At 41.7% G+C, this 26,500-nt stretch overlaps 1 protein-coding gene across 4 annotated transcripts in view; it reads left to right on the top strand.

Annotated features, from left to right (window-relative positions):
* LOC311064591 (partitioning defective 3 homolog B-like) overlaps nucleotides 1–18,660 on the top strand; it is a 308,896-nt gene extending 290,236 nt beyond the window's left edge. The window contains exons 21-23 of one of the 4 annotated variants that reach the window (XM_084084456.1): nucleotides 7,896–8,114; nucleotides 12,704–12,838; nucleotides 14,081–18,660. In XM_084084456.1, coding sequence (XP_083940582.1) covers nucleotides 7,896–8,114; nucleotides 12,704–12,838; nucleotides 14,081–14,189 — 463 coding nt within the window. In that variant the 3' untranslated portion in view covers nucleotides 14,190–18,660. Of the gene's footprint in view, nucleotides 1–3,168; nucleotides 3,280–7,895; nucleotides 8,115–12,703; nucleotides 12,878–14,074 lie in introns of those variants that run through there. The other 3 variants (XM_084084457.1, XM_084084458.1, XM_084084459.1) reach the window with 3 other exon arrangements.
* The last annotated feature ends 7,840 nt before the right edge of the window (nucleotides 18,661–26,500 follow it).

Genomic DNA, 26,500 nt, shown 5'->3' with positions numbered 1-26,500 from the left:
CTGGAACACATTTTATTTTTTCCATTTCCTGAAAAGTAACGGTTTTGGACATACAAGGTTTCTACCCAACAACAGCAATGATATTGTGTCTGTCGAGTGGAAGCCTCATACAGTATCTCTTAAACTGTTACTTTTCAGGATTCAAATTCAAAAATAGCAAAAGTTCAAAACGCAACTCTTCTCGTCAGGTCTTCAGTTCACCATAAGCTGTCAAATGCACAACAGCGTTGTGCCAGCTCCATTCCACACCTTAGGTAAAGATTAAAGAACAACATTTAGCTTGTAAAGAAACTCTCAGGCCTTATTGGAAGCTCTTTGCGGAACCAGATGGTGCAGAGAGCTTAAACAACCACAAATAAACAAATAAAAGTCAATTTCATATACTTCCTCTTGTTCAACTTACAGGATACTCTCTGAAATATATTGATGCAATATGCCTTTTCAAATGGAATACAAAGAATTATGGAGCACGCCGGAAAAAAACGGATTCAGATTCAAAGGCCTATAATGCCTGTATTATATATATATATATATATATATATATATATATATATATATATATATATATATATATATATATATATATATATATATATGTATGTATGTATGTATGTATATATGTATATGTATGTATATATTTTTGACAGTTTATATGCCTGCTGACTAGACTTGCACCTCCTACGTTTTTTTATGTGCAGGAGTCCTCTTTTTGCTCTCTCTCTCTCTCTCTCTCTCTCTCTCTCTCTCTCTCTATATATATATATATATATATATATATAAAAAGTATGCATATACTATGTGTGTGTGTGTGTACACTTTATGATAATCTTTACACTATACTTTGTCATACTTTTATAAACTTTTGTCTTCCTTGGAAAGAAGATGAAATGCTTCTCCTGCCTCTTCATTATTTCTCACTCAGGCTCTTATTGGCCTGTGTTGTATGTGCTGGCATGTCTCTGCAATTAAAGCTTTAATCAGGACTGATTGCACGAGGATAATGAAACTAAGTTATACTGGCGTCAACTCCAGAGACCGTAGATCACAGCATCAACACCTCGTTAAGACAGCAACAACACTGTTAACGCTGCAATAGATAATATCTCTCTCTCTCTATCTCTCTATCTCTGTCCCTCCAAACATCCCTCTCTCTCTTTCTCTCTCTTTAGTCCATCACTCCTAAAATGCACGTCCCATTATTCTTCTCTCTGTCGACACTTGCTATGAAGCACTCCACCACACTCCCTCTCCTTTTGTCTACACTTTCTACACTTTCTCCCCTGCTCTCGAGTTGAGGAGGTGTAGTGTGTGTGTGTGTGTGTGTGTGTGTGTGTGTGTGTGTGTGTGTGTGTGTGTGTGTGTGTGTGTGTGTGTGTGTGTGTGTGTGTGTGTGTGTGTGTGTGTGTGTGTGTGTGTGTGTGTGTGTCTGTGCGCGTGTGTGTTTATTTATTTGTGTTTATTCAGACAATCCATCTGTGATGTGGTTGTCATTGGCTCGAGAGTTTTTAATGTGTCATGCCTTGTCTCAATCTCCTCAAGATATTCATCTCTCTTTCTCTCCTAGAAAGACCGGGATGATTGATGACTCCGCGCGCGTGTGTGTGTGTGTGTGTGTGTGTGTGTGTGTGTGTGTGTGTGTGTGTGTGTGTGTGAGTGTGTGTGCGTGCGTGCGTTGCCAGTGGTCTAACAGCTGTATCCAACCACTCAAGACAGTAAGAATTTGTGACAGTGTGTCTGTGTGTGTGCGTGCGTGACTGGGTGTGAGCGAGAGAGAAGAGGCAGGTGCAGAGAACTCATAACAACTGCTTGTTTCCTCTCAAATCCATCAGAAATCTCTTAAATGCCAGGGTGTTACGAGGGCTCACATTACTCTTAATTACTGTCAGACCCACGGGAAAGTAAAAAAAAAAGAAAGAAAGAGCGATCTTGCTTCAACTGCACTTGATTCATCTTTGCCAAAGCACATGGCTAACACTGTGCACGTCGAAGTTCTTTCTTCGTCGGGCTTTAAGGTACTTACCTGAACGTCATTTGTCATGGTTCAACAAATCAAGACCACTTTTGCTGTCATACGGCACGCTGTTGAACTGCTTTTTGGCTTTGGTTTGATTACGTTAACTCTTGATTGCGTTAAACTGGTTTTAATGTTCCAGAAAGCTTACCCATATATGGCAAGGGTTCCAAGACACATTTACGCGCGGACACACACACACACACACACACACACACACACACACACACACACACACACGCACGCGCACACGCACACGTACGTTCCCATGTGGTGGGAAAAATACCTTAAAGCCACCCTTGAGTAAAACTAGAGATATCTCACTAAAAGTAAATGAACCCAAAGAATACCCATTAGAATACCACTTGAGTGAAAGTAAAGTGTCTGATATTACCTGCATTTAAGTATCACAAGTCATTATTTGATATGGAATGTATTTTACAGAAAGTAATTTTCAGGCCAGTCTCTGAGCTCTGTGAAGTTTATTCTGTATCTTAATAACTTGCACACTATTTTCTTTTCAAGGGGATTTTTTCATTGGCTTTGAATGCCCATGTCTTTAAAGAGTACTTAAGTAAAGGAGCAAAGTATTTTTTACTTAAGTACTTGCCACCTCTGCCACGCATCAGCTTTCTCATTAGTCTCTGGTTCTCTCCAGCTGTGCCAGTGTACCTCCTCCTGACTATGGGATTTCTTCTTCTTTTTTTTGTAGAGGGGTGATTAGGAAGGAGTGCAGGATTTAGGCTAATGTTTGTACTGTGTGTGTGTGTGTGTGTGTGTGTATGTGTGTGTGTGTGTGTGTGTGTGTGTGTGTGTGTGTGTGTGTGTGTGTGTGTGTGTGTGTGTGTGTGTGTGTGTGTGTGTGTGTGTGTGTGTGTGTGTGTGTGTGTGTGTGTGTGTGTGTGTGTGTGTGTGCGTGCGCGCAAATGTATCTTTCAGCAAATTTTAATGCTGTCCTAAAAGTTTTATATCCTCACAATTATAGTAATGTTTTATCTGTATCTTTGTGTCTCTGTACGAGCCTATTATGTACTATATATATTATTTTGCGCACATGCAAACGCACTTCTGTTTAAGCGTGTTTTACTGCTTACAGTCTGTGTGTGCGTGCGTGCGTCCGTAATGGTTTCCACCCTTCATTCCCCCATAATCCCCAGCTGCTGAGCCCTGCTGACTAAGTTCCTGGAGGCAGCATTCCTAACTCGCCACCGGATTTACAACGGATTCCCTGAAGATTCCCACTCCATATTTAACCCGTTCAGCCCGGGAACGCATAGCTGTGTCATTTTTTATTTTTAGCTATAAAACATATGTTATACTTTGGGCTATTCAAAAATAGCAGATCTGCAATTTCTTTTGTTTTTTGAAAGCTATTTCTTTTTACTCAAATCTTTGCTTCTGGGGATTCTACAAATGTCTTCTAAATCCTACCAATTTTTGGGAAAAAAAACGTAGGTTGCTATAATATCAGGGATTCTCAAACTTTTTTCATGTCAAGATCCCCCAAAGTGATATGTATTTGTCCACGGACCCCCATATGTTGTTCCAGGGACCCCCAGAAGCATGTATATATATTCAAAGATGTGCACACATTTTCACGATTTTTTTCAAAAATGTCATTGGTTAGGATGCCACGCTATGAGCTTGTATATCTGCTATTTTTGAATAGCCCAAAGAAATCTAAAGTGACACAGATGCGTTCCCGCGGTTTGAATGGGTTAATGGCCCGCTGCCGAGATCTCAACTGGCTTCCCCGATACAACCCAACAAGTCACAATAGATTACTCATAGCTTGCCCGGTCCGTTCCCAGCGCATTCCAATTAGTTTTTCACAAGACTCTTCATATGCGCAGTAATTCCCAGTGATTCCCAGTGATTCCCTCTACTGATTTGATTTTCAGCACTCTCCCAACTACTCTCCTGATGACTCCATAGGAGCAGTTGTGTAGCTTTGTGGATAGAGAGGGCCGTCTGGTAATCAGAAAGTTCACCAGTTCACTTTCCGGCCTTGCTCAGTATACAGTACGTGTCGGAAATATATCCCGGATCGAGACACTTAACCCCCTCTGCTTATAACCCCCCCACCACCCCAAGAGCTCATCATGATCATCTGAGCAGCCATGACCTGGGTGAAGCTGAAACAGAATTTCCCCCGTGGGATTAATTAAGGTCTGACCTACTCTATAGACTCCCAAGCTGACTCTTATACCGACTTTTGACACTTTGATTTTCAATCAACTTCACATACATTACGATCAGAGGTCCAATTGATTAATGTTCAATTTGTCGTTGGTTAGGATTGAAGACTTTAGCTTGTGGATGACGCTGAACTCTATACTGGTGGTCCATACACTTAGTCAAGTGTGTGACTTTAGTCAATCAGTCCAGGTGGGATGACTGGTGGGTGAAAAGTTGTTGAATGTTATCGACATTATCGGTTGATTTATTTACCTGTTTTATTGATGACCCGCACAATTAATCAGAGGAATTGATCATGAAGGACACTCTTCCTGTCCCATCAGCCTCTACTGCGATGCCTCTTCTTGCCTCTCTCTATATTTCCATCCGTCTCAACTCTCTGTCTCTCTCTCTCCCCCTCCGTCTTCATCGTGCCACCTTCTCTTCATGGATCTTATCTCCGTCTCGGTGACGTTATCAAGGCCAGGAGCCAAATGCTGAGTGACAGATTGACAGACGGATAGCAGCACAGACCAACAGGCCCGCCAGACAGATAGAGCTAGCCCAGCAGAAAGGCGGGCGACAGACAGACAAGCTGGCTGGCTGGCATTTAAGACAGACAGACAGACATCTGAGGCATTTAGACAATGTTTTTTATATTATATATATATATTTTTAATCATTGGTACAAACATACGAAAAAAAGACAAAAATAACAGAATTTGAACGGACAGAGAGGCAGACAAACAGAAAACTGTCAGAAAGGTGCCCAAAGGTGCCCACACAGTCACACGCATGCAGACGGTGCTGGTTGACCCCATACAGATGCCTATGTGTCACTTTGGGTGGTCAGCAGTGTCTAACTAACCACATGCCCATCATGTTTGGAATGTCTGCTTCTGCCTCTCCTGGCTCCATATCCATTTTGTGCATGCATACGCATGTCCGTGTGTGTACGTGCGTGTCTGTCTGTCTGTCTGACTGTCTGTGTGTGTGCATGTGTGCGTGTCTATCTGCCTGTATGTCTGCATGCACGCACTTGTCCACGGTTTGCACGTCCGTACATCTGCATGGCCGTGTGCACATTAACCTCCCTCCAGGGCTGCAGTCAGTGTTTAGCTCTGTGATTGGTTGGAAATGAGATATTCCAGTCCACTTAACTACAGACACAGCACTAAATGTTTTTGACACTTGGAAAGAGTAATGTGATTCTACCCAGACTACACACGCACACAGACACACACGCACACACACACGCGCACGCACCTACGCACACACACATACACAGACACATGCACACATTTATTTTACAGCACACATAAATTTGAACTATTTCAAGCCAGCACTTCAGTTAATGGACGTGGATTTTAAATAGAATGTGTTTTTCCAATGTTTGGACATCCAAAGCACTTTAACGTTTTCGCACACACCACACACGCGCACACGCACACACACACACACACACACACACACACACACACACACACACACACACACACACACACACACACACACACACACACACACACACACACACACACACACAGTGTGTATAAACAAGCCCAAATTTATGTATGCTAACAGACGAGCATGAATACACAAATGTCCCCACAAAAAATGCAGGTTTGTGGGATAGTTACACAATTAAAAAAAGAGATACAGAAGGGGATGCGGGGAAAGAAAGTAGGATAGAGAGAGAGAGAGAGAGAGCTTGGGGGAAAGTGGGTCTGTGAGAGAGAGAGAATGAAAATTAATACCTCATAATGTTAGCAATGTGCACGACACATGTTTGTGTACTTGCTTACCACTGGGGATAAGGCATGGATATCTGTTAACAGGACTAGGCAGGATTACCACAGCTGTGTGTGTGTGTGTGTGTGTGTGTGTGTGTGTGCGCGCGCGCGTGTGTGCGTGTGTGTGTGTGAGTGCGTGTGTGTGCGTGTAGGTGTGTGTTAGCTGATCCTAAGACTGTCACATGTCAGTATCTTGACATGTGATCATTGGCTCGGACGTGCTTGGTTGGGTCTGCCTCTCTCGCTCCCTCCCTCTCTCTCTGTCTCTCTCTGTCTCTCTCTCCCTGTATCTCTATCTGTAGCCCTTTCAATCAAATATTTGTATGTATATTTTTCAATACATTAAACATTTAACAGACACTAATCCACTGATACAACAATACGTGCAACAATATAAAACCCTAGATTTCTATATCACCAATATTACAAGCAATTCATTGTTCTGTTGTCTTCCTTTCCTTGTGTTGAACAGTGGATATGCCTATTATAGCCATTGCGTTGTCTTTCATGCATATGTAAACAGTATAAGTTCTTTGACTACAACTGTGATTTGATCACAATGTAATTTGTGTCATGCTGTAACCAGCTTATACGTCTGTATACAAACCATACATTTATGTTTAATAAATACGAATGATCAGTATCAGTTACACGGTACACCATTAGGGATGGGCATTTGGACCTTTTTTGTAAACGTGTAACCTTTGGAATGTGGCCGGTTAACCATCTATTACGTCATATCAATAAATGTGTGTGGGCAGTTGAAATAGGGACTAAAACATGTTAACATGTAATTTTAAAAAGTTAAAAAAAAACATTATTAGGTATTGTAAACTATTTTACACAGAATAATTATAGATTATATTTATGTGCTTTATTCCATTAATATTCTGTTCATTTTTGATTTATTTTTCATATGACTTAATTTTGGTTAATTTCTGTTATTTTGTCCTAAGCGGTTAGTGACAAAAGCTTCGGTTAAACGGTTAACCGTTCACACATGCGGTTAACCGTCCCATCCCTATCTACCATGTATTTTAGAATTTAAAATCCATGTTAAAATATTACGTGTTGCGTGCCCTCTCAGCCAGTCAGATACTCATCAATGGCTTTTATATGTCTCAGCTTTTGAAGGTTTTGGACCGACTATTTTTGTTACTTTTGCATGACACTGTTGTGAATGTGCGTATTTAGTGTAAAAACGAATAGATTAAGTTGTATTATATAAATATATATATATCCCCATCAATTTGTTGATGGGGATATATAAATATATATATATATATATATATATATATATATATATATATATATATATATATATATATATATATAATAGAACAATTTGAAAATAAGAAAAGAATTTTAGATTATTCGATTAATCGAAAAAGTAATTAATAATAATCTCTAAGACAATAACCGATAGCTGCTTGGTCACAGCTCAAAATATATATATTTTTAGTGTTGACCAATCCTGTTGTTGACTCATGTAGTATTTTCATACGCCTTCATATGTTCCGGGCCCGGCGCCACGGGGGTGCCAGAGGGGGCCTGGCACCCTCGGTTGCAAATTCTGCCCCCTCAGTTTATACTTGCTTGACCAACCTTGGGGGGGCACCAAACGACGTGGAGAAAGTGAAGGAAGACAGAACTATCGCCGAAAAACGACGAAATTTGGAACCAACGGCTGCTGAAGGAGCGCTGAAATAGTGAAACGCGTTGGTGAAGCCCCCCCCCCCCGCTGACAAAACGATGCCCCCTCGCCATTTTCAACTGCCCCCTCAGTCATTTCATCCTGGCGCCGGGCCTGATATGTTCTTACATTCAGAAACCAGGCACGTTTCAAGTCTATATCCTCTTTCCATTTTCTTGTTAAATTATCAACACTTCTTACGTTACTGTGTCTTTTCCAGACGTGGGCCACTGGATGCAGCTGACTATCCCATGCAGCCCTGGTCGGGTCATTACCCCGGGGCTCCGCAGCCCTCCCAGGGATACCCCCAGTCCCCGTCGTACCCCAACCCCAACGCCCAGTCTGGCCCACCTTACCCCGGCTACCCGCCCAGTCAACCCGTGTACCCACGACCGGGGGACCATCGCGGTGTTGACCCCGGTTACTACCCACACCCAGGGTAAGTACACTGTAGAGCAGCAGGTTCCCAAACGTTTCAGCTCCAGACTCAAAGGAGAAATTAGACGTTTGCCTCGGGACCCAAACGTAGTGAAAATAGCAAATCTGCAAGCTCGCAACGCGTCGCTTCACGCCGCGTTGCGAGCTTGTAGATCTGCTATTTTCACTACTTCTTAAACTTTGTATGTAGTTATTTATGGAAATTATTAGTTTTTTTTCATTGTATTTATTGGAATTGTTTTTAATTGATGAAAAGTTGTGATTTCTTTCTGTTTAAACTTTTTTTAATCTTTTGAAATATATATATTTTTTTAAATGTAGGAAACAAAAAAATGTATTCGCGACCCATAAAAATTGCTCCGCGACCCAAAAATTGGTCCAGACCGACTGGAAACAGTGCTGTAGAAGGTACTGTAGGATTGATATACCATAGATCCTACAGTCATTAAACCTTCACATAGGTAGATGTCCTCTGTAGGCGGCTGCAGTTATGAAAAAAAAGCACCTAACCCAAAACTAATTGCAACAAAATGTTTTTCAACTGTTTCTTGCAGTATTAGGTGTCCTTAATAACATACTCAAAGTTTACCAAAGTTTGAGCACTGGAAAGGTGTTATTTTCAAGATGGCGTCCAAGATGGCCAAAAAATCTTTAAAATAACCTAACTCCTTCATTATTTATCCTAGACAAGAACTTTTTGTGTCTTACCCTATGTTTTGGGGGCCTAGAAATCCACTGGAATTGTCCAAATTGCACAGATACAATTAGATAATTGTGAAATCCAATATTTTGTTTGTGACTCTATTAAAACCCTCTGAAATGGTCACCCGTTTCAAGTTAACTAAACTAATTATGCAATAAACTAGTTATATATTTTTTTTACTGGAACAAGGCTTCAAGATATCCTTAAAACACAAGTCACAATTTTCATTTTTGTCAATTTTGTCATTCAGAAGGTGCATGGCAGAGAAAGAGAATATTGTCAGTTGATATAGTAGTGCATGCAATATTGAAAGGTTTTGGATAGCTCTGTGGATCAAATGTGAATCAAAGTGTCATCTTGTAGACACAAGATTTTGAAAAACAATAAATAGATGTTTGAAGAACTTTTTAACACATTAGGAAGGCAATCAGTGTGAGTGAGTAAAGAGGGGTGGGGGTGGCTACGGAGGTTAGTGAAGAGCTGTCAAAACCCATGTCTCTACTGGGGGCCTAGGCAGAGGGGAGTATGGGGGGTAGGGTTGTGTGAGGAGGTAAAAGGGGGTCTGGTGTAGAGTTTAGAGGGCCTAGGGTTCCCCTCAGGTGGGTGGAGGGGAGTATGGGGAGTGGGGGTCACTGGATTGCTCCCTGGGCACTTGGAGCACAGAAGAGCAAAGTTATAGGAGCCAAGGAGACCCTGAGCTTCTCTCCCCCATGTCCGAGGTGCAAAACCTCCAACAGTTGGCTCAGACATGTTAAAGCTATAGTGGGGCACTTGGGAGCTCAGGACGAGTGCTCATATGCAGTTAAAGAGAATGGGGCTTGTCGGCCCCTGTGGTGGTAGTTCTAAGACCTCCACGTTGTGCATCGCGATAGCCAAATTCCAATATTCAAGTGTCCATCATCAAGTCCTCCACTCCCGCCTTAGCCCTGCCTCGGAGGGAGGAGGTGAGGAGGCAAGGAGCGTAATTTTAAGTGACAGCAATTATGACGTGTCACACAGTTGGATTGCTGGACTATTTTGGAGCTCGGAGGGTTGTCATGTGGAGGAAGAGAAATTATACGTCACCACGCATTTTAACAAAGCAGTTCCGCAAACGATACATGAAAGATATACAGTACTTGTATCTTGCCATATTTCACTCCAAGTGGCTTAGGGAGTCTGCGCTCACCTGGTTCTCAGCAACTGCAAAAGTAAATTAGCATTTGGGATGCAAACAAGTCACGCTGGAGGACGGAGTGAGGAGGAGGCAGAAATTAAGCTTATGTGTTAGGCTGAGAGGAGTGTCCCTACAGTATGTCGCCTGGCTCACTGGATAGTCCCACTGGTCCAAAGTGGACATCCATGCTGGCTCCTATGCCCGAGATGGGCACTCGTGAGTGGCCATAGTTAGTGAGGAGGGACCCCCCATAGTGGTGGTTGTAAGACCATGTGGTGCATGACTGTGTGTCAGGCAGACAGGGGTGTCCCTATGTCGGACTGGCTCACAGGAGAGTCGGTGTCTGGTTGGTGGCTGACCATTAATATTCCCAGGGGCCCCCAGTGACTTATCATTATGGCTCAGAGCGCCCTTTCCCCTCTCCAGAACAAAAACAATAGTCTGACCATTAGGTGCAGACACCTTTACAAACAAAATAGTGAAGAAACTTCTCTGTAAGGAATTTCTTCCAAGATTTGTGTAACATTCCCAGTCTGTCAGTTACAGCCATGTTTTTACAAACGTCACAGTAATCCAATAATAATGAATTTATTCCTTATTGTTATCAAAAGAAATCTCCTGAAAGCTTCAACAGAATGTGAATTACATGTATAGGTGATGAACTCACCAATCCTGGGCATTATGGCACGTAGAAAAGGGAGAAATGTCCAATTACATTGTTAAATATGCTTATAACCATGCTTATAACCAATTGCTTTATAATTGTATACTTGTAATTACTTGACTATAATTTATATTATGCTTACTATAATTTATATTATGCTAATTAGATCCAAGATCACCAAAACATGGGGTTAGGCAACACAAATTACTTGTCTAGGATGAATAATGAAGGAGTAATGGTATTTTAAGGATCTGGCGGCGGCCATTTTGAAAATCGGACCTTTCTAGTGGTCCGATTTTGGTAAACTTTTGATATGTTATTAAGTACACCTGATACTACAATAAACCATTGAGAAACCTTTTGTTGCAATTTTTTTTGGGTCAAATCATAACTGCAGCCGCCTACTGTCATGGGAATATCATTTATGATGTTTTCGTTCTCGTCCTTCCGTGTGTCCACCAAGCTAACATTGGTCAAGCTTCATGTGACACGTGACAATATGTTGAAAGGGTGTGCTTTGATTGGCTAGCGAGACGCATTATGAAATAGAGACCTATAAATAGGTTGTCACTTCAAAAGATAATTTATATCTTTTGAAGTGAGGTAAGACAGGATTAATCAGGAACAGTACTGGCGGAGACCTGTGCTCCGAGGAGCACATTTTCTAGTTATTGATATATTGCTGTTAGCACAGTTTTTTTTTTGCAGGTGTGAATAGTGACAAATAAACCCTCTTGATTTTTCATTCTGTCAAATCACACGAATTGTGTTGAATAATATATAGAAAAGTATTTCACAGTTATTCAACTATTAAAAAACCCAGACAAAAACATCTGTCAGCATGTGATAGTAACCCTCAAGAGATTCATGAATTTACATTTAAGAGAATGTTTGACCCGAGCTTGTTTTCTGACCCTTGTTTTTATGATGTGGCTTGACCTCTCCTTGTTTTCTGACCTTTGTTTAGTTTTTTATGATGCAGCTTGACCCTCCTTGTTTTCTGCTCCCAGTATTAAAAGGTGTTTGATCTTTTATTTGTATCATGTTCCTTGTGTTACGAAACTGCTTGACTTCTCCTTGTCCTCTGCTCTGCTTTGACCCTTGAGGTTTTTATGTCCATTTTAGTCATTCGAGGGTTGAGAGTTTGGTTCTCAAACCTTATCATTTGAAGGACCCCCAGTTTGGCATGCATTACGCCACGGACCCTCGTCACTCTTGACAGTGTACAAATGGAACCATAAGGGTCCATTTGGTTTCAGGGTCTGTAAGGGTCCTGTAAGGCATTGGTTCTCATAGTGGGGTCTGGGGACCCCCAGGGGTCCTTGGTGGAGTACCAGGGGGTCCCCAGCTAAATAAGTTAATATAGCGTGACAATGATTTTATTTTATTTTTTTAGATATTTTTTGGGGCTTTTATGCCTTTATTTGGACAGTACAGTAGGCTGACAGGAAATGGGGAGAGAGGTAGGGGGGGGAACATACAGCAAAGGTCGTCGGGATCGGGAGTCAAACCCGCGACACGCTGTCATGCTGGATTACCAGCTTATGTGGTATGCGCCTGGACCGCTAGGCCAGCGGACGCCCTGTGACAATGATTTTTAACTACTTTAACCATTATTGTATACTTTGGCTATTCTAAAATAGCAGATATACAAGCTCATAGCGCGGCTATGAGCCTGTAGATCTGCTATTTTCGAAAAAACGTGAAAATCTGCGCAAATCTTTGAATGTATAAATATATATTTTTTAAAGCCAACATTTGTAACTCAAATCTTTGCTTCTCGGGGTCCCTGGAACAAAATATTTTGAGATGGGGGTCCGCGGCCAAATACATGGGGGTCCTTGACATGAAAAAGGTTGAGAACCACTGCTGTAAGGGTCCAATTGGACCCCCTCAAGGAAATTTCAGTGACTTCAGGGTCTTAAGATTTTTACAGCTCCGGATGACGCGCAAACGTTGGCTGGTTCAAGTGACGATCGATCACAGCTGACTCGCACGCGCACTATAGTACCCTAGCGTCATCGTCATTGTCAACCTGACATCTCGTTGTTTTGTCTGCTCCTATAGCCCCCACCATCAGCCTCCCCAGCCCCAGCAGAGGGGCCCCCTGCGGCAGGACGTGCCCCCGTCCCCTACCCCTCCTCTCCGCGGACCCCGGTACGACACCATGACGCGTGGAGCAGGAGGCGGAGGGGGATACAGGTAGGGGCCGCTTTGAGGAGGCAGGAAAGGAGCTTTCAGGTAACGTCTGAGGAGATGACCATACTCAAATTCGAGATGAAGAGTTTTCTTCTGAAAAGAGATGCCACCATTTTGGTTGGCACAAAATTGACATGTATTCTTACACATCTAAATGTAGTACTGATGGTGCTATGTACTAAAACCCTTTATACTGTATCTCAAAATCAACAAGTGACGACCTTCAGGAAATGGTCTATCCATTGATTGGTGCAGCTGGGGTAAAGTGCCTGTCCACCACCACTGAGTTTAACGTTTCAAATCCACTGCGGTGCATCCAGTTTGGCCAAGCAACTATACAAACACATTAGGCTCTATGCACAGCATGCAGCCACAGGTGTTACCAGTGATACTAATGAAGGCTCTGTTCCATTTAGTGTAGCACAGTGGCATAGGCGGTGGGTAATGAAGGCTAGGGTAGGCTAAGCCTTCCCAAATGTTATGCTGGGAAATTCTGGGAATTGTGCAAATTATATATAAATATGTATAACTATGTGTGCAGCATTATTTAGTAAATGTTTTGATAATACATTAGTAAAATCAGGCAAAAATAAGAATTAAATAACAAAAGTTAAAACCCTAACCTATAACCTAACCCTAACCCTAAAACCGAAATAAAGTAACCAAAAACTGAAAAGAAACCATCCGCCCAAAAAAACGAAATGTTTCGCGCACTCTCACTTTGCGCGCGTTCCCCAGCCTCAAGCCAGATCTCCTAGCCTTCCCAATTGTCAGGCTCACCCGCCGCCTATGCACAGTGGTTGTCAAACTTTGAAGAGGCACAATTTCTTTACAATATGGCTGCTGTGCATAGAGCCTATTGGCCGTGTGCAGGGGAGAGAAGCCGGGCGAGGGAGGATCATTTTTTACGTCGGTGGTGCCTGTCGGCCGGGGGGTGTTGTACGGGAGGATTAGGTCAGAGGCACTACGTCCTCCCGGTGGGGGTTCCTCACCACCAGATGATCCAGTAGGGTACAACAGCAGTGGCACACAGAAATGTGTGGGGGAGGACTTCATTGGCGTAAATTGGGAGAAAAAAGGCGGTAAAAATAATTGTCTACTCTAAATGGTAAATCCAAAATGGAGGCATAGCTTTTTTGGAGTAAACTCTTCAACTTGAGATGCAAGTCAAATCGGAGGAGGGGCACAGGTAATTACCTTCCCTACCAATGGTAAATGTTTAATAAATGTGTGATGTAGTTCCAGGTACCCAGGGGAGCCCAGTCCTGACTGGTATGGCTACATGGGAGAGGGAGGACCGCACCATCACCAATCCAACCCCAGACAGAAGAACTCCACCACTGCAGCTGTGTAAAGGCCCTGTCAACACAATGCACAGTACTAGCTGCTTTTGTATTAGCCAGCCGTTCATATCTATATCAAACACACCAGTGAAATTGTGCAGGAAACATTTTTTTCTTTTCTTTTTAATTTTACGATTTTAATCGCCGGCATTAGGAAATAATAACTGAGTAAATTGAATAATGACATGATACGGACTGGCTAGCGATAACAGCGTAGCTAACTGAAGCAGGGTTAATTACAAAGCAGCGAGCGTGATGCATTGAGTGTATTGTTATTATAAAGCCTCTTTGATTTGCTCCGAGCATTATGCTTTAATCTGCCTGTAGAGCAAGACGGTTGAGGTTGAGAGTTTAGCACAAGCCGATTGGTAAAGCTGTGGCCAGCAACGATCAAATAAAATAGTAAATTAATCTATTTCAAGCATTGTGGCTGAGAGACAGGCATACAGTAGATTAACCTAAACAACATTGTATAATACCATTAGTGGACACAAGCAAAGTCTAACTTTACAACTTATCAAGACATATATTGTGTACATGGTTGCTTCACTCTTCTGCTCTTATTAACCTCATAAGAGGATCAATTGAAAGAATCCTACAGTACAAATGTGCGGTAGAATTTTATTTTTTAAATTTTCATTTCACCTCATTTTCATTTCATTTTATTCTTTTCATTTATTCAGGAAGGTCAATTGAGAGCAAGCTCTCTTTTCCGATGACGCCCTGATGACAGTAAACATAACATAAAACTTAACTGATGCAGGGTGTGGTACTTAAGAAAAATGCCTTAACATTATGCTAACTTTCATTAATGCATTTTAACTGCAGCTGTGTGGAGCTCAACACAGGACATCTTCTATGAGGGATAATAAAAGAATGCAGTAGATTTTAACATAATAATACGGCTATAACCACTGACGAGTATTAGATGAAGGAAGTGGAACGTGGAAAAGTGGAGTTAAGCAGTTAAAACTTTACAGACAGCACTGCAAAGCTTTGTCCGTTTCGCAGAGGCCTCATGTCATAAAGGAATGTAGGGTGGTAAAAAAAGGGAACACTTAAACCCCATATGGTTGTAAGGTGGAGTCCCTCAGGGCTCTATACCAGTGTATTTTCAGTTTTCTGTTATTGTGGGGAAAGCTTTCGCTGAAAATAGCCGATCGACAAGCTCACAACGGGACGCAACGCGATGCGTTGTGAGCTTGTCGAGCTGCTATTTTCAGCGAAAGCTTTCCCCACAATACAAATGCTGGGGTTTGCTGGGCTAAGTGGTTAAGCCCGATTAAAAAATTAGTAACAATTTCCGATCTACAGGCCTACAATTCTGTAGTGACAAAATAGGGAGGCCAGTTTTAAAAGTGATTAATGAATGTATGGTTGCGGAGTGTGTTGCTCTAAAATGAGATTAATCTGCAAAATATATATATTTTTTTGGTTTAAATGCTAAAGCTAGTGGTCGGCACTCCCCTGGAACCCCAAGTGACGCCCCTTCGTAGAGTGTTTATTGTGCCAACCAAGCAGCAAGTCATTTTGGCCAAAGACTTTCACTCTATTGAGATGATAAAGACTGAGTTCAGAGAGCTCAAAACATGTTCACAGCAACGTGTACATGACAATGAGATTAAATTGCAGCTTTAAAATGTGGATTTGTCTATGGTTAGATGGACAGTAAACAAATCTACTGCACGTTTAATATTTTATGAGCATTTGTTAGATCTTTAAAGAATCTTTAAAGATTGTTGATTGTTGTGTTGTTGATCACAACACAACACTTTACATACATTTTTAATGAGCATATTGTTTTTTTTTTACAAAGAATGAGAAATTAAACTTGATGTAGCTGTGAATTATACAATTAGACACATTTGATAATTAAATAGGTTTTGGTCAAAGCATTTCAGCATTTACTAACGTTTTATAAATAAATTGACAAATGAGGCCCATTTAACTCTACTTGCCAAACAGGGTGAAGGCCACTACAGTACTTTTAATGAAATCTCCACGTTTTCCTTCATATATCGTCTGATATACTGCATATTGCTCTGTGAATACATTTTGTAAATCTTCATATGATTCATGTACCCTTTTGGTACACTGTATGATACATTCTACTTTCTATGTCATGATCATTTCCTGTCATGATCATTTTGATTGATGATATGTAGGTTTTTTTTGTATACTTCTTCACTGGTCAGAACCTATAGCTGTTAGTTTATAAAACTTCACATTAGCCCTAGTCCTAATTTCTAATCATTCCTAAAACGATACGTTTCAACTCAAACATTTCAAGACACGTCCTGTTTTTTACGCCATAATCTCCAACAACATTTCAGAATGTAGTTCAACACAGAGAATGTAGTTCAATGTTTACCATTGAGGGTCCTCTTTGCTTTAACCACATGTGCTCAATCACAACACTTCGCATCACAAGGCGTTGTGAACTTTTTTTGTGTGAACAATTCTGAGAATTTGCCCCTATAATGACATGCCCAAAATAGGGACATCAGGTTAAAGTGATTAAGGTGCTGTCCTCTTTTAATGTGGCAAAAGTGGCTACATTCTGCAATAAATCAGTATTAATCCATCCCGGCCAACCTGCCTTAAACTGCCAATCGTACATTCCTTTATATAAGACGTCATCCTGTACATTCCATGATGTACATGGAATGTACATGTGAATGTGTTCATACCACTATGAAGGGTAATACCAGGCTTTTTTTAAATGACATAATGGAGCTGAGTACAGCTTTGTTTATGTGTGTGTAAGTGTCCACGTTGTTTTCAGGTCACACAGAGGTTCCAGTGAGCTTGGATTTTGCGTAGCTGATTAAATATACTGCTAATTGTCACCGTAAACCACTCAACTGTGACTTTTTCTTTGTGTTGTCTTCGGAGTAAAACGACAGAGTTAGTGACGTCGCTTGACGTACGACGGCGTCACACGCCGAAAATAGCAGATCTGCAAGCTCACAAAGTATCAGATCTAAATCGGGGCGTAAGTCACGGATCTGTCACCTCTGTGTGGCTCCGCTGAAGTGGGCCCTGTTGAGGAATAAATTGAGTTTTATGTGCACTTACCAATATACCATAAAATCTGGAGTGTTAATTGAACTTTTGAGAGTTGCTCTCTGAATGAAGTTAAATGGGATGTAAGTGATATTTAAGTATTAAATGTAGTAGCTCTATACTCTGATAGTGTTTGTTCAGTACCAAGAGTCTTCCCATCGCTCCAGCTTTTAGGATAACAGAACACACATTTTATCCACTCAGGGGCAACTCATAGAGGATAGATACAGCATAAACATGTGAAATTGGAGGAGATAAAACAAAAGGTTCTCTCCCCTGATTGGATAAAATTGGTATACCTGAAAATGTGTTTTCTGTTTACTAAAGAGTGGAGAGATGGGGAGACCCGTTACTGAACACTTCACAGCAATTATCGGAATGTAGAGCTTCAACATTTTAACAATTTGTCTTTTTATTTTTTATTTTTACAAAAACGTATCACTTACATTCCCTTTAACAGGATTTTGCTGATGTTAAACTGACAGGATTTAGCTGTGTACATATTTATACCATATATCCATGTAGCCACTCTCTTTAAACCACTAATGAAGTATCTCTAACTGTTGAATTCCACTTTTTTTTAATGTATGGCAGCCCTCAGAGCTTAGAAATAAGTATTCATTTTAGCTGAGATTATTTGTTGAAGCTTTACTTTCCTGCCGGGTGTAGCAGATTTGATTGATTTTTGATTGACCACATGACATATATGAAGTCCTACAATGAATGTTAAGAATCACCGCATGGATGTGTGATAATGCCGAAACGTTGCAAATATTGTGAAATACGGTTAAAAAAGTGTTCAATCGTCTAATTGGCTTGTCAGTCGAATGAGGGGACAAAGAGGGAGAGAGAACACAAGGAAGAAAGGAAAGGACACAAGGAGGTAGAGAAGGCAGACGTGCGAGGTTGGATGGGAACAAATGATGGAAGGGTTAAGGCCTTTGCAGACACGGTGCGATTAGTCAATCAGTTTTTACCGCATGCGAAAAGACGCACGAATCGAAATGGGTTCGATTGAAGAAAAAAAAAACGCATCGCCGCACGGTAAATTCGTAGCCGGTGTGCGTGAGGTCATTGAGAAACAAGTGTTCATTAAAAAGATTATATTGTCGTTTTTCCGTGCGAAAAATCGCACCCTGTCTGCAAAGGTCTTTATTGTTAACTGTTAAGAGGGAGGAAAACAAGAAGGATATAGGTGATGGAGAGATAGAAAAAGGTCAAGAGGGGCAGAGGGAAGAGTAAAGTAACTGAGAATGGAAGGAACTGAGAAGTATACCTAACCGTAGACGAAAGGATGCGCGAACCCAAAAGCTGACACAATGGTCCATAAATGTTCAAAACTCCCACTCAGGTACTTCTGATCAATGAACCTAAATCAAAAGTAGAAGGGGATGTGGGTTGAGCTTCGTGATGATGATGATGATGATGTGTGTGTGTGTGTGTGTGGGTGGAGGGGGGGGGGGTGGACCAGCTGACTTTGTTCATTTTAGTTCATCATCAAGCTCTTCAGCTGTGGGGTTAAATCTAAATGCTGGTTCAATGGCTTGTGCAGCTTTGTTGAGCTGCCAACTTTCCGTAAAGTTATCTCTCATACACCAAACACAATTCATTATGCGTTTTTTATTTCATTTTTAACTGTGGTTTCATATTCATATACTGAATCCTGTGTAAACCAGAGCCATACATACGTTTGGTCACTGCTGTCATGTTACGACTTTGACTCTATAATGTGTACAGTACGGGGGGGAAAAAGATGACAAGCTCATATCATATTTTTTCATAAAACTTCAAAAACTAATGTGACCGCAAAACATAAGTTTCCATGTTTGCTTTCAAATCAGTTTATCGCACAAGAAAGCAGTTCCTTAGCAACTTGTGACATGTGGTTAAGCAAACGCCCTGTATGTATGGCTCTGGTTAATTTGCAGTATGTTACAGTAATTGCACAGCTGTTCCTATATCAGTGGGTACTATCCAGAGCGCTTTGTATGAAGAGTTCTGGTTGAACTGTATCTCTAATGCACAGAGACCAGTGACTGAAGGAACCAACATCATAACCTCTTTAAATAGCATAACATGACATGATTTTCTTTTTTTAAAACCTGATTGTATCCAAAAATCAATATTATAGCATAACAATGATAACCAGATTTTTTTCTATTTAAGTTTTATAGCATCTTTTTTGCATTAAAAAAAAAATCCATGTTGAAACACTTCTTTCCCTTTTCTTTATTATTATGATTAGTTTTTTACCAAACTTGTCGTACTTCAAATTTTGTTCAATGTGTGCATGTTTCTTTTTCCAGTCGCAGTAAAGTTCCCTGTGCATCTGCTAAAGGTTAATTAAATATGAGTCAGGAGAAATTATTTCCCTGACGTCCTCCCGTACCAAGCAAGGTGAATCATTAACATTCCCAACCTAATTTAGCCCACCGTTTAAGCACTAGATAAATTGTACCTTTGTGATAAGAGATGGGGTGCTGGCCCCAAATTAATGCCAGACTAATTATCAATTAGGACAGGGGAGATAAGGTGCAGAGATTGCAGTGGCAGAGTTTTGGCAGTGTTTGGCATGTATATGTACTAGTGGAGCAAAGCTAGGTCACACTGCTCTGATTAATTTGAGTTTAGTCACAGTTTGGGCAATCCAGCCTGGCTCTATGGGTGGTTTGGTGGTGGGGAAGCACCGCCGTCAAAGAAGTTCCAGGTAATGGGAGTCAGAGCCCAGGGGAAACACGTTATCGGTGCAAAAGTAATTAGCATATCCCAGACCTTTCAACCTACAGGGAGAGAGAGAAGGGGACGTAATTAAATTCTCCTGAGTCATTCCCCAGGATTAGTTTTCTAGCCGGCTGTCCATGGATATGTTAGCGGTGTGAAGTTCTTTCATTTACAAAACGGGGAGAATTTCGTTTTGAGTTTCATCACCCGCCCCCCCCCTGTGTGGAGGCATCCTGTGAGGAGAAAAGGGGGTTTGATTATAAATACAAACCAGCTAAACGTCAAAGGCAGGATTTACACGTGCATAAAAAAATGGGGGGGGAAATCCTATTCGCTGACCACATGACATGGCACAATAAATGTGATGTTCCCATATTTCTCCAAACACGGAGTCAAGATGGTTTCAGTACATTTCTATCAGATATCACTGGTCATACTTGTGTTATATTAGAGGAGACAATGTGTTTTTAATCAGTAGTTCTGGTCTGGACAAATAAGTCATTAAAGCGCAACATGTGTTTTTGTCAGCTTATTGTTAAACCCATTAGCCTTACTTCACTCTCTGACTCTTCCGCTTGTATGTGCCTATTCTAGTACATGTAAGTAACCTAAGACATTAGCTGGACATTCATTAGCTAAGATGTCTGTCTGTCTGTCTGTCTGTCTGTCTGTCTGGCTGTCTATCTGTCTGACTCACTACATGGCTGCCTAAAATTACTAAGTTACTAACCATCAGGCTTGCAGTTTGCTCTCCATCAGGCTTGCAGTCTGCTCTCACTAACTCCCTTCTTTTTTAGGCTGACATGTTGACTGAGTGTCTAAAGCCATAGCTGGCTATAAGTGACATTGACTTTGTGTTGTGCTGGCAGGGTGACTGGCCTGAATGTCTTGCCAGTCAGTCATTGTAACTGACTGACTGGCTGTGTAATTGCTCCCAACCTCTCTCTCTCTCTCTCTCACTGCTGCTTTGGCATATTGTAATTATTAGCAGTTATTATTAGTAGGTTTTAATTAGTATTGGAAGGCATTGTAATTAGAATTTCCAATCATAAGGTTCTCACAGTTTCCTCTGTGTGTGTGTGTGTGTGTGTGTGTGTGTGTGTGTGTGTGTGTGTGTGTGTGTGTGTGTGTGTGTGTGTGTGTGTGTGTGTGTGTGTGGCGTGTGGCGTGTGGCTGGCTAGCAGGGTATTGTTCAGTGTCGGCTATTATTGGCTGCCTGTTGGTGCGGAGTAGGCGTTGCTTTTTGTTTTGTGTACGTGTACACACTAAGCTGACCGCGCAACTGGCAGGCCATGCAGTCTTATCACTATTCCTTATGTCTTCTATGCTATTGTGCTTTTCGTGTATTTTCTTTACTTCCTTTTTTTGCGCTAACAAATGCAGACCTATACCGGTAAATGATTTAAGTCTGCGCGTATGCAAGATAAATTGACATTGTTCATACCTCCACGGGCAACGCATAGCAATCCATTGTAATCATGTTGTGATTATATTTGGCTGCCTCTGGGAGAGTTTAAAATCGTCATTGACGTCTGAAACTGATTGTTCCAGTTCAATTCTGTGACATTCAGTGTTGATATAGAGCGAAAGTGAAACACAAGGCCAATTGTCACTTCTCATAAAGTCATCAAATTTCATAATCCTATATCTGCACTTTTGCCGTTTACAAAGCTCTCGTGGGAAATACTTGGGGCGGGGTTGATTCAGAGTATGTTTTGACACATTACTCATTGGTGTAAGCTGAACGTTGAGCTAAAATAAAACGGTGCAGCCTTGCGACATTCGAGTCACACCGGGGTTCAAAATATCCTTAAAACCACTTAACACCCTATATACTTTGTCAACCGGGGTCCCCCAGGGCTCTATGCTTTCCCCACCCCCTTTTTACCGTCTACACCGAAAATAGCCAATTTACAAGCTCACAAAGCATCGCGACGTGGCGCGTTGTGATCTTGTAGATTGGCTATTTTTTGGCAGAATACTCGCCTATTGTGACATGCCCCCAGAATAGGGACACTAGGGTTCAAGTGGTTAAAGTTACAGTCATCATGCGTTTTTAGATTCACAAAACTCTACTCTCTCTCTCTCTCTCTGTGTGTGTGTGTGTGTGTGTGTGTGTGTAATCTGTTGCGCTTGGGATCAGACTCTGCTATGTTGAATAGGCCTGAGACAAACTGAGTGTACAAATGAAGCTTCTAACCACGTAAACCCCAGCATCCGTATCGTGGGGAAAGCTTTTGCTGAAAATATCAGGACATAGCAGATCGACAAGCTTACGAGCCTGTCGAATATCGATGCTATTTTCAGCAAAAAGCTTTTCCCCACGATAACAGAAAACAGAAAAGACACTGAGGGACTCCGCTCAACCATATGGGGTTTAAGTGGTTAAATTGTGTTCAGAGTTGATGCTCCCCCCCCCCCCCCCCCCCCCCCCGTGGCTTAGTAATAATGTCAGTGGTTACCAGTGACCACATGAGGTGGGATAGGAGTGCTGACCGCGGCAGTGCGCGAACGTGTGTGTGTGTGTGTGTGTGTGTGTGGGCACGCTCGCGGACGGACATGGGCATGTCTCAGTCCCAAAATCCACATCCTGACAAGGTCATGGACAGTGTATTAAGACCATGGAGTATGTTCTATTAAATTTGTGGTGCGTGCTTGCATGCATGCTTGTGTGTGTGTGTGTCTGTGTGTAAATTCCATTTCCTCTTAAGCGATAGTAATGATTTCTGGTAAACTAGCAGCTGTTTCCCCTCTAACCCATCACACTCACACACACACACACACACACACACACACACACACACACACACACACACACACACACACACACACACACACACACACACACACACACACACACACACACACACACACACACACACACACACACACACACACACACACACACACACAGCCTATATACTATCCCTAGCATCTTGCTGGTGGATGCACACACAATGTGCACTCTCTTTATGCTAGTTCCTCCAGGCTGCAGAAGAAGAGTTTAGGGGGACAGGCCCTGCTTTGTGTCCCAGGCTTGAGCTGCATTCCTGGGCTGGTGAGAGCCTCTGGGTGGGTGAGCTGCTCCCCCAGGCTCCCTGCCAGCAGCGCCTCATGATGCAGGTTCACTCCAGCCCCCCCAGGATAGGAGGCTCTGGGGAGGAAGAGGAGAAAGATCCCATGCACACACACACACTCGGACACACACACGCACAAACACACGCACACCATCTTTTCTATTCATAATGAGCGTAATCGGACATGTACACACACACACATTGCTGAAACACTCGTTTCCCTTTCTCTAGCTCACTGGTTCTCAAACTTTTTCGTGCCAAATTGATATGTAATATGGCCACGGACCCCCGTCTGAAAATGTTTTGTGCCAGGGACCCCCAGAAGAGAAGATTTATGTACAAAAAAATAGAATATTATTAAAGTTTTTACAAACAGTTTTGATATTTTTCAAATATTACAAAAAAATAGCAGATCTACAAGCTCTTTGTGCCGCTTTTCACCATTATCTTCCTTCCCTGTTGTTTATGATAATGATCCACACGGCTGTGGCCGTAGGGTAAAATAATCACATTCTATCATTCTACCACTGTTCTTTTAATCCTCCTACTCGTCATTAATCAATTGTATTCTTGGCTTGCGTGTTCAGTGATTTATCATTTTAACCTTCAATTTCAATTCCTCTGAAATTGGCAAGTTTGTTGTTAGGCCATCTGGCCGACCAAATGCTGTAACTCTGTCTGTCTGTTAGTCATTCAGTCAGTCAGTTATGTGACAGGTATGATCCCATGTAAAGGCTGGATCCTTCATCTTCAGCCTAAAAACAGTATCACTGTGACGTTGTTAGGACTATTCCAATGGTCCTGACTGAAATTGACTATTTTGTTTAATATCATAGTACCCCCCCCCCCCCCCCCCTTTGCTATATATACAACATGGTGTAGTCCTTACTGACAAAGAGCCCTCTTGCTTGTCTGTACGTTTCTAGTAACCAACAGCGTGATGACAGACAGACAGTGTGGCAACCTAATTGTTCTTGAAGAAAGGCAGTCTGTGTCTGTGAGTGGTGCAAATTAAACCGTTAGCTAATTCCATAATCAGGCTGTAAGATGAAATCAACACAAGGCTAACTTAGCAAGCTCTTCATACTAAATCAGTGTGCCCGCTGGCCAGATTCCTTAGCTGCAGCACCTCTGTTTCACCCAATGAACTTCAGCAGGTACTGAAGTTCATTCACTGTGTTGAATGATACATTAACATTAGTGGTGGAAGTAATAAAGTACATTTACTTAAGTACTGTGCTTAAGTTAAAAAGAAACGTTTTCTTTACTGGAGTATTTCCAATTGTTTATACTTTTACTTCTACTCCACCACATCTCAGAACCAAATACTTTTTACTCCACTACAATTATTTGAAAACTTGAAAACTAGTTACTTTGTAGATTTTTATTATTATTACAAAACAGCAGATCTACAAAATAGAAGATCTACAAGCTACGGGATGCGACACGTTGTGAGTTTGTAGATTATTGTACTATTATTTTCCAAATATATGCCAACTTGTGAAACGGGACATTCAGTATAATGAGTACTTTTACTTTTAGTACTAGAAGTATGTTTTGATGCCAATACTTGTGTATACTTTTACTCAAGTAAATTTAGATTTTACTTGTAACTGAGTATTTCTGCATTGCCGTATTGATACTTTTACTTAAATAAAACATTCAAGTACTTTGTCCACCACTGATTAACAGTTACTGTGTAAGACAAGTTCACATTGGAAAAAAGACTGATCTCTCTTAGTCTACTGTATGTCTTTCAAATTTGGAACTCGCATCGAACTGAATTGAGAAAACAGCCATATAAATAAACAAGAAAGTGTTTGATCACACAGTATTATTCATATTTCCATAGCTCACTGTCAGTAAGACGTATAAGTAGTGGTCTGGACTATACAAGAGTGCTGGAAAGATGGAGTTAGATAGAGCTTTGCATGGATTGATTAGCAGGCTGTGGCAATTTTGATGGGCTGGGGAGGCCTGGGGCTCATTGAGATACCATTTCATTGGGGCAAAATTCCTGGCAACAACACACACACACACACACACACACACACACACACACACACACACACACACACACACACACACACACACACACACACACACACACACACACACACACACACACACACACACACACTCTCTCACACTCACACACAGTTAACTACCGTCTTTAACACACAAGCAAGCACACAGCCACAACACTGGGGCATATACAGTACAGTAAGAATTCAGAATGGGTTACACGCACGCGCGCACACACACACACACACACACACACACACACACACACACACACACACACACACACACACACACACACACACACACACACACACACACACACACACACACACACTAGCCCTAGGCACATTGGCACTTTGTTAAATCTCACACACATACGCAAACCATTAATATTATACATGCAGTTGAAGGGGTTTGGCAGTGGTTTTGTATAATACACCCCCAAGTCACAGAAACCCTCTCAGAACAGTAAGCTAGAGTCAGTCACAGGGATGAAACCCACCGTGACATGAGCAATTATAAATTATATCTTCCAAAAATATATTTTTTCCCCCCATATTCCACAGTCGGCCCGACAGACAGTGCTAATGGACTCATGCTGCCTGACAAAGCTGGTGTGGCTGAGTGTTTGTGCTCAAATAGCTGGAGGGAATGATGGGAGAGGAGCAGAGAGAGAGAGAGAGAGAGATGCTTGAATAAAAAGGACACACACATTTACACTGTAAAATCCTAGTTTTGATGCTCAGAGTTGAATTAGCACTCAGGATTTTTGCAGTGCAGATTCTGAGAAGGCATTATTTGCAAGTGTAATATTTTGGGTGTACAAATTTGGTGTGTAGGTTGGTATGAATTAGTATTGTCTCTTTGTCAAAATACAGAACAGAACATGGCAGATTAACAGCAGCGCTGTCCTGTGATCAGCTATGATAACAATGGAATTTGACGGGAAGGGATTATTCTGATGGAATGGGAGGCGTGATCGGGTGCAGGACATTTCAGAATTAACCATTTAAACCCTACTGTATATACTGTAGACTTAGGAGTCGGCTGTGTACATGGATGGCTTTTTCCCGTCAAATCTCATTGCCCCAAAATAGCCGATCTGCAAGCTCAGAACGCACTGTGAGCTTGTAGATCTACTATGTTTGGACCAGAATATGGATGCTGGTTCAAGTGGTTAACCGCCCAGGAACTGAGATGCCGGTGAGCGACACACAAAGAGAGACGAAAGGAAAGAGGATATTTTGAGGGGAATGGAAGAAAGGAAGAGAGGAGGATTATTGAGACGAGGAGGAGGAAATGAGACCGGAGGGGAAGTGTGTTTTATGGAGAGAGGAGCGTGTAAGGACAGAGGGAAGGAGAAGAAGGTGCTCAAGTATGACAAGAAGATGGATGACGAGAGAGAGCGAGAGAGAGAGAGAGAGAGAGAGAGA

This window comes from Gymnoscopelus microlampas (genome assembly GCF_963454915.1).
Source record: "Gymnoscopelus microlampas genome assembly, chromosome: 17".
Taxonomy (NCBI): domain Eukaryota; kingdom Metazoa; phylum Chordata; class Actinopteri; order Myctophiformes; family Myctophidae; genus Gymnoscopelus; species Gymnoscopelus microlampas.
This window is presented reverse-complemented; position numbering and strand designations above follow the sequence as displayed.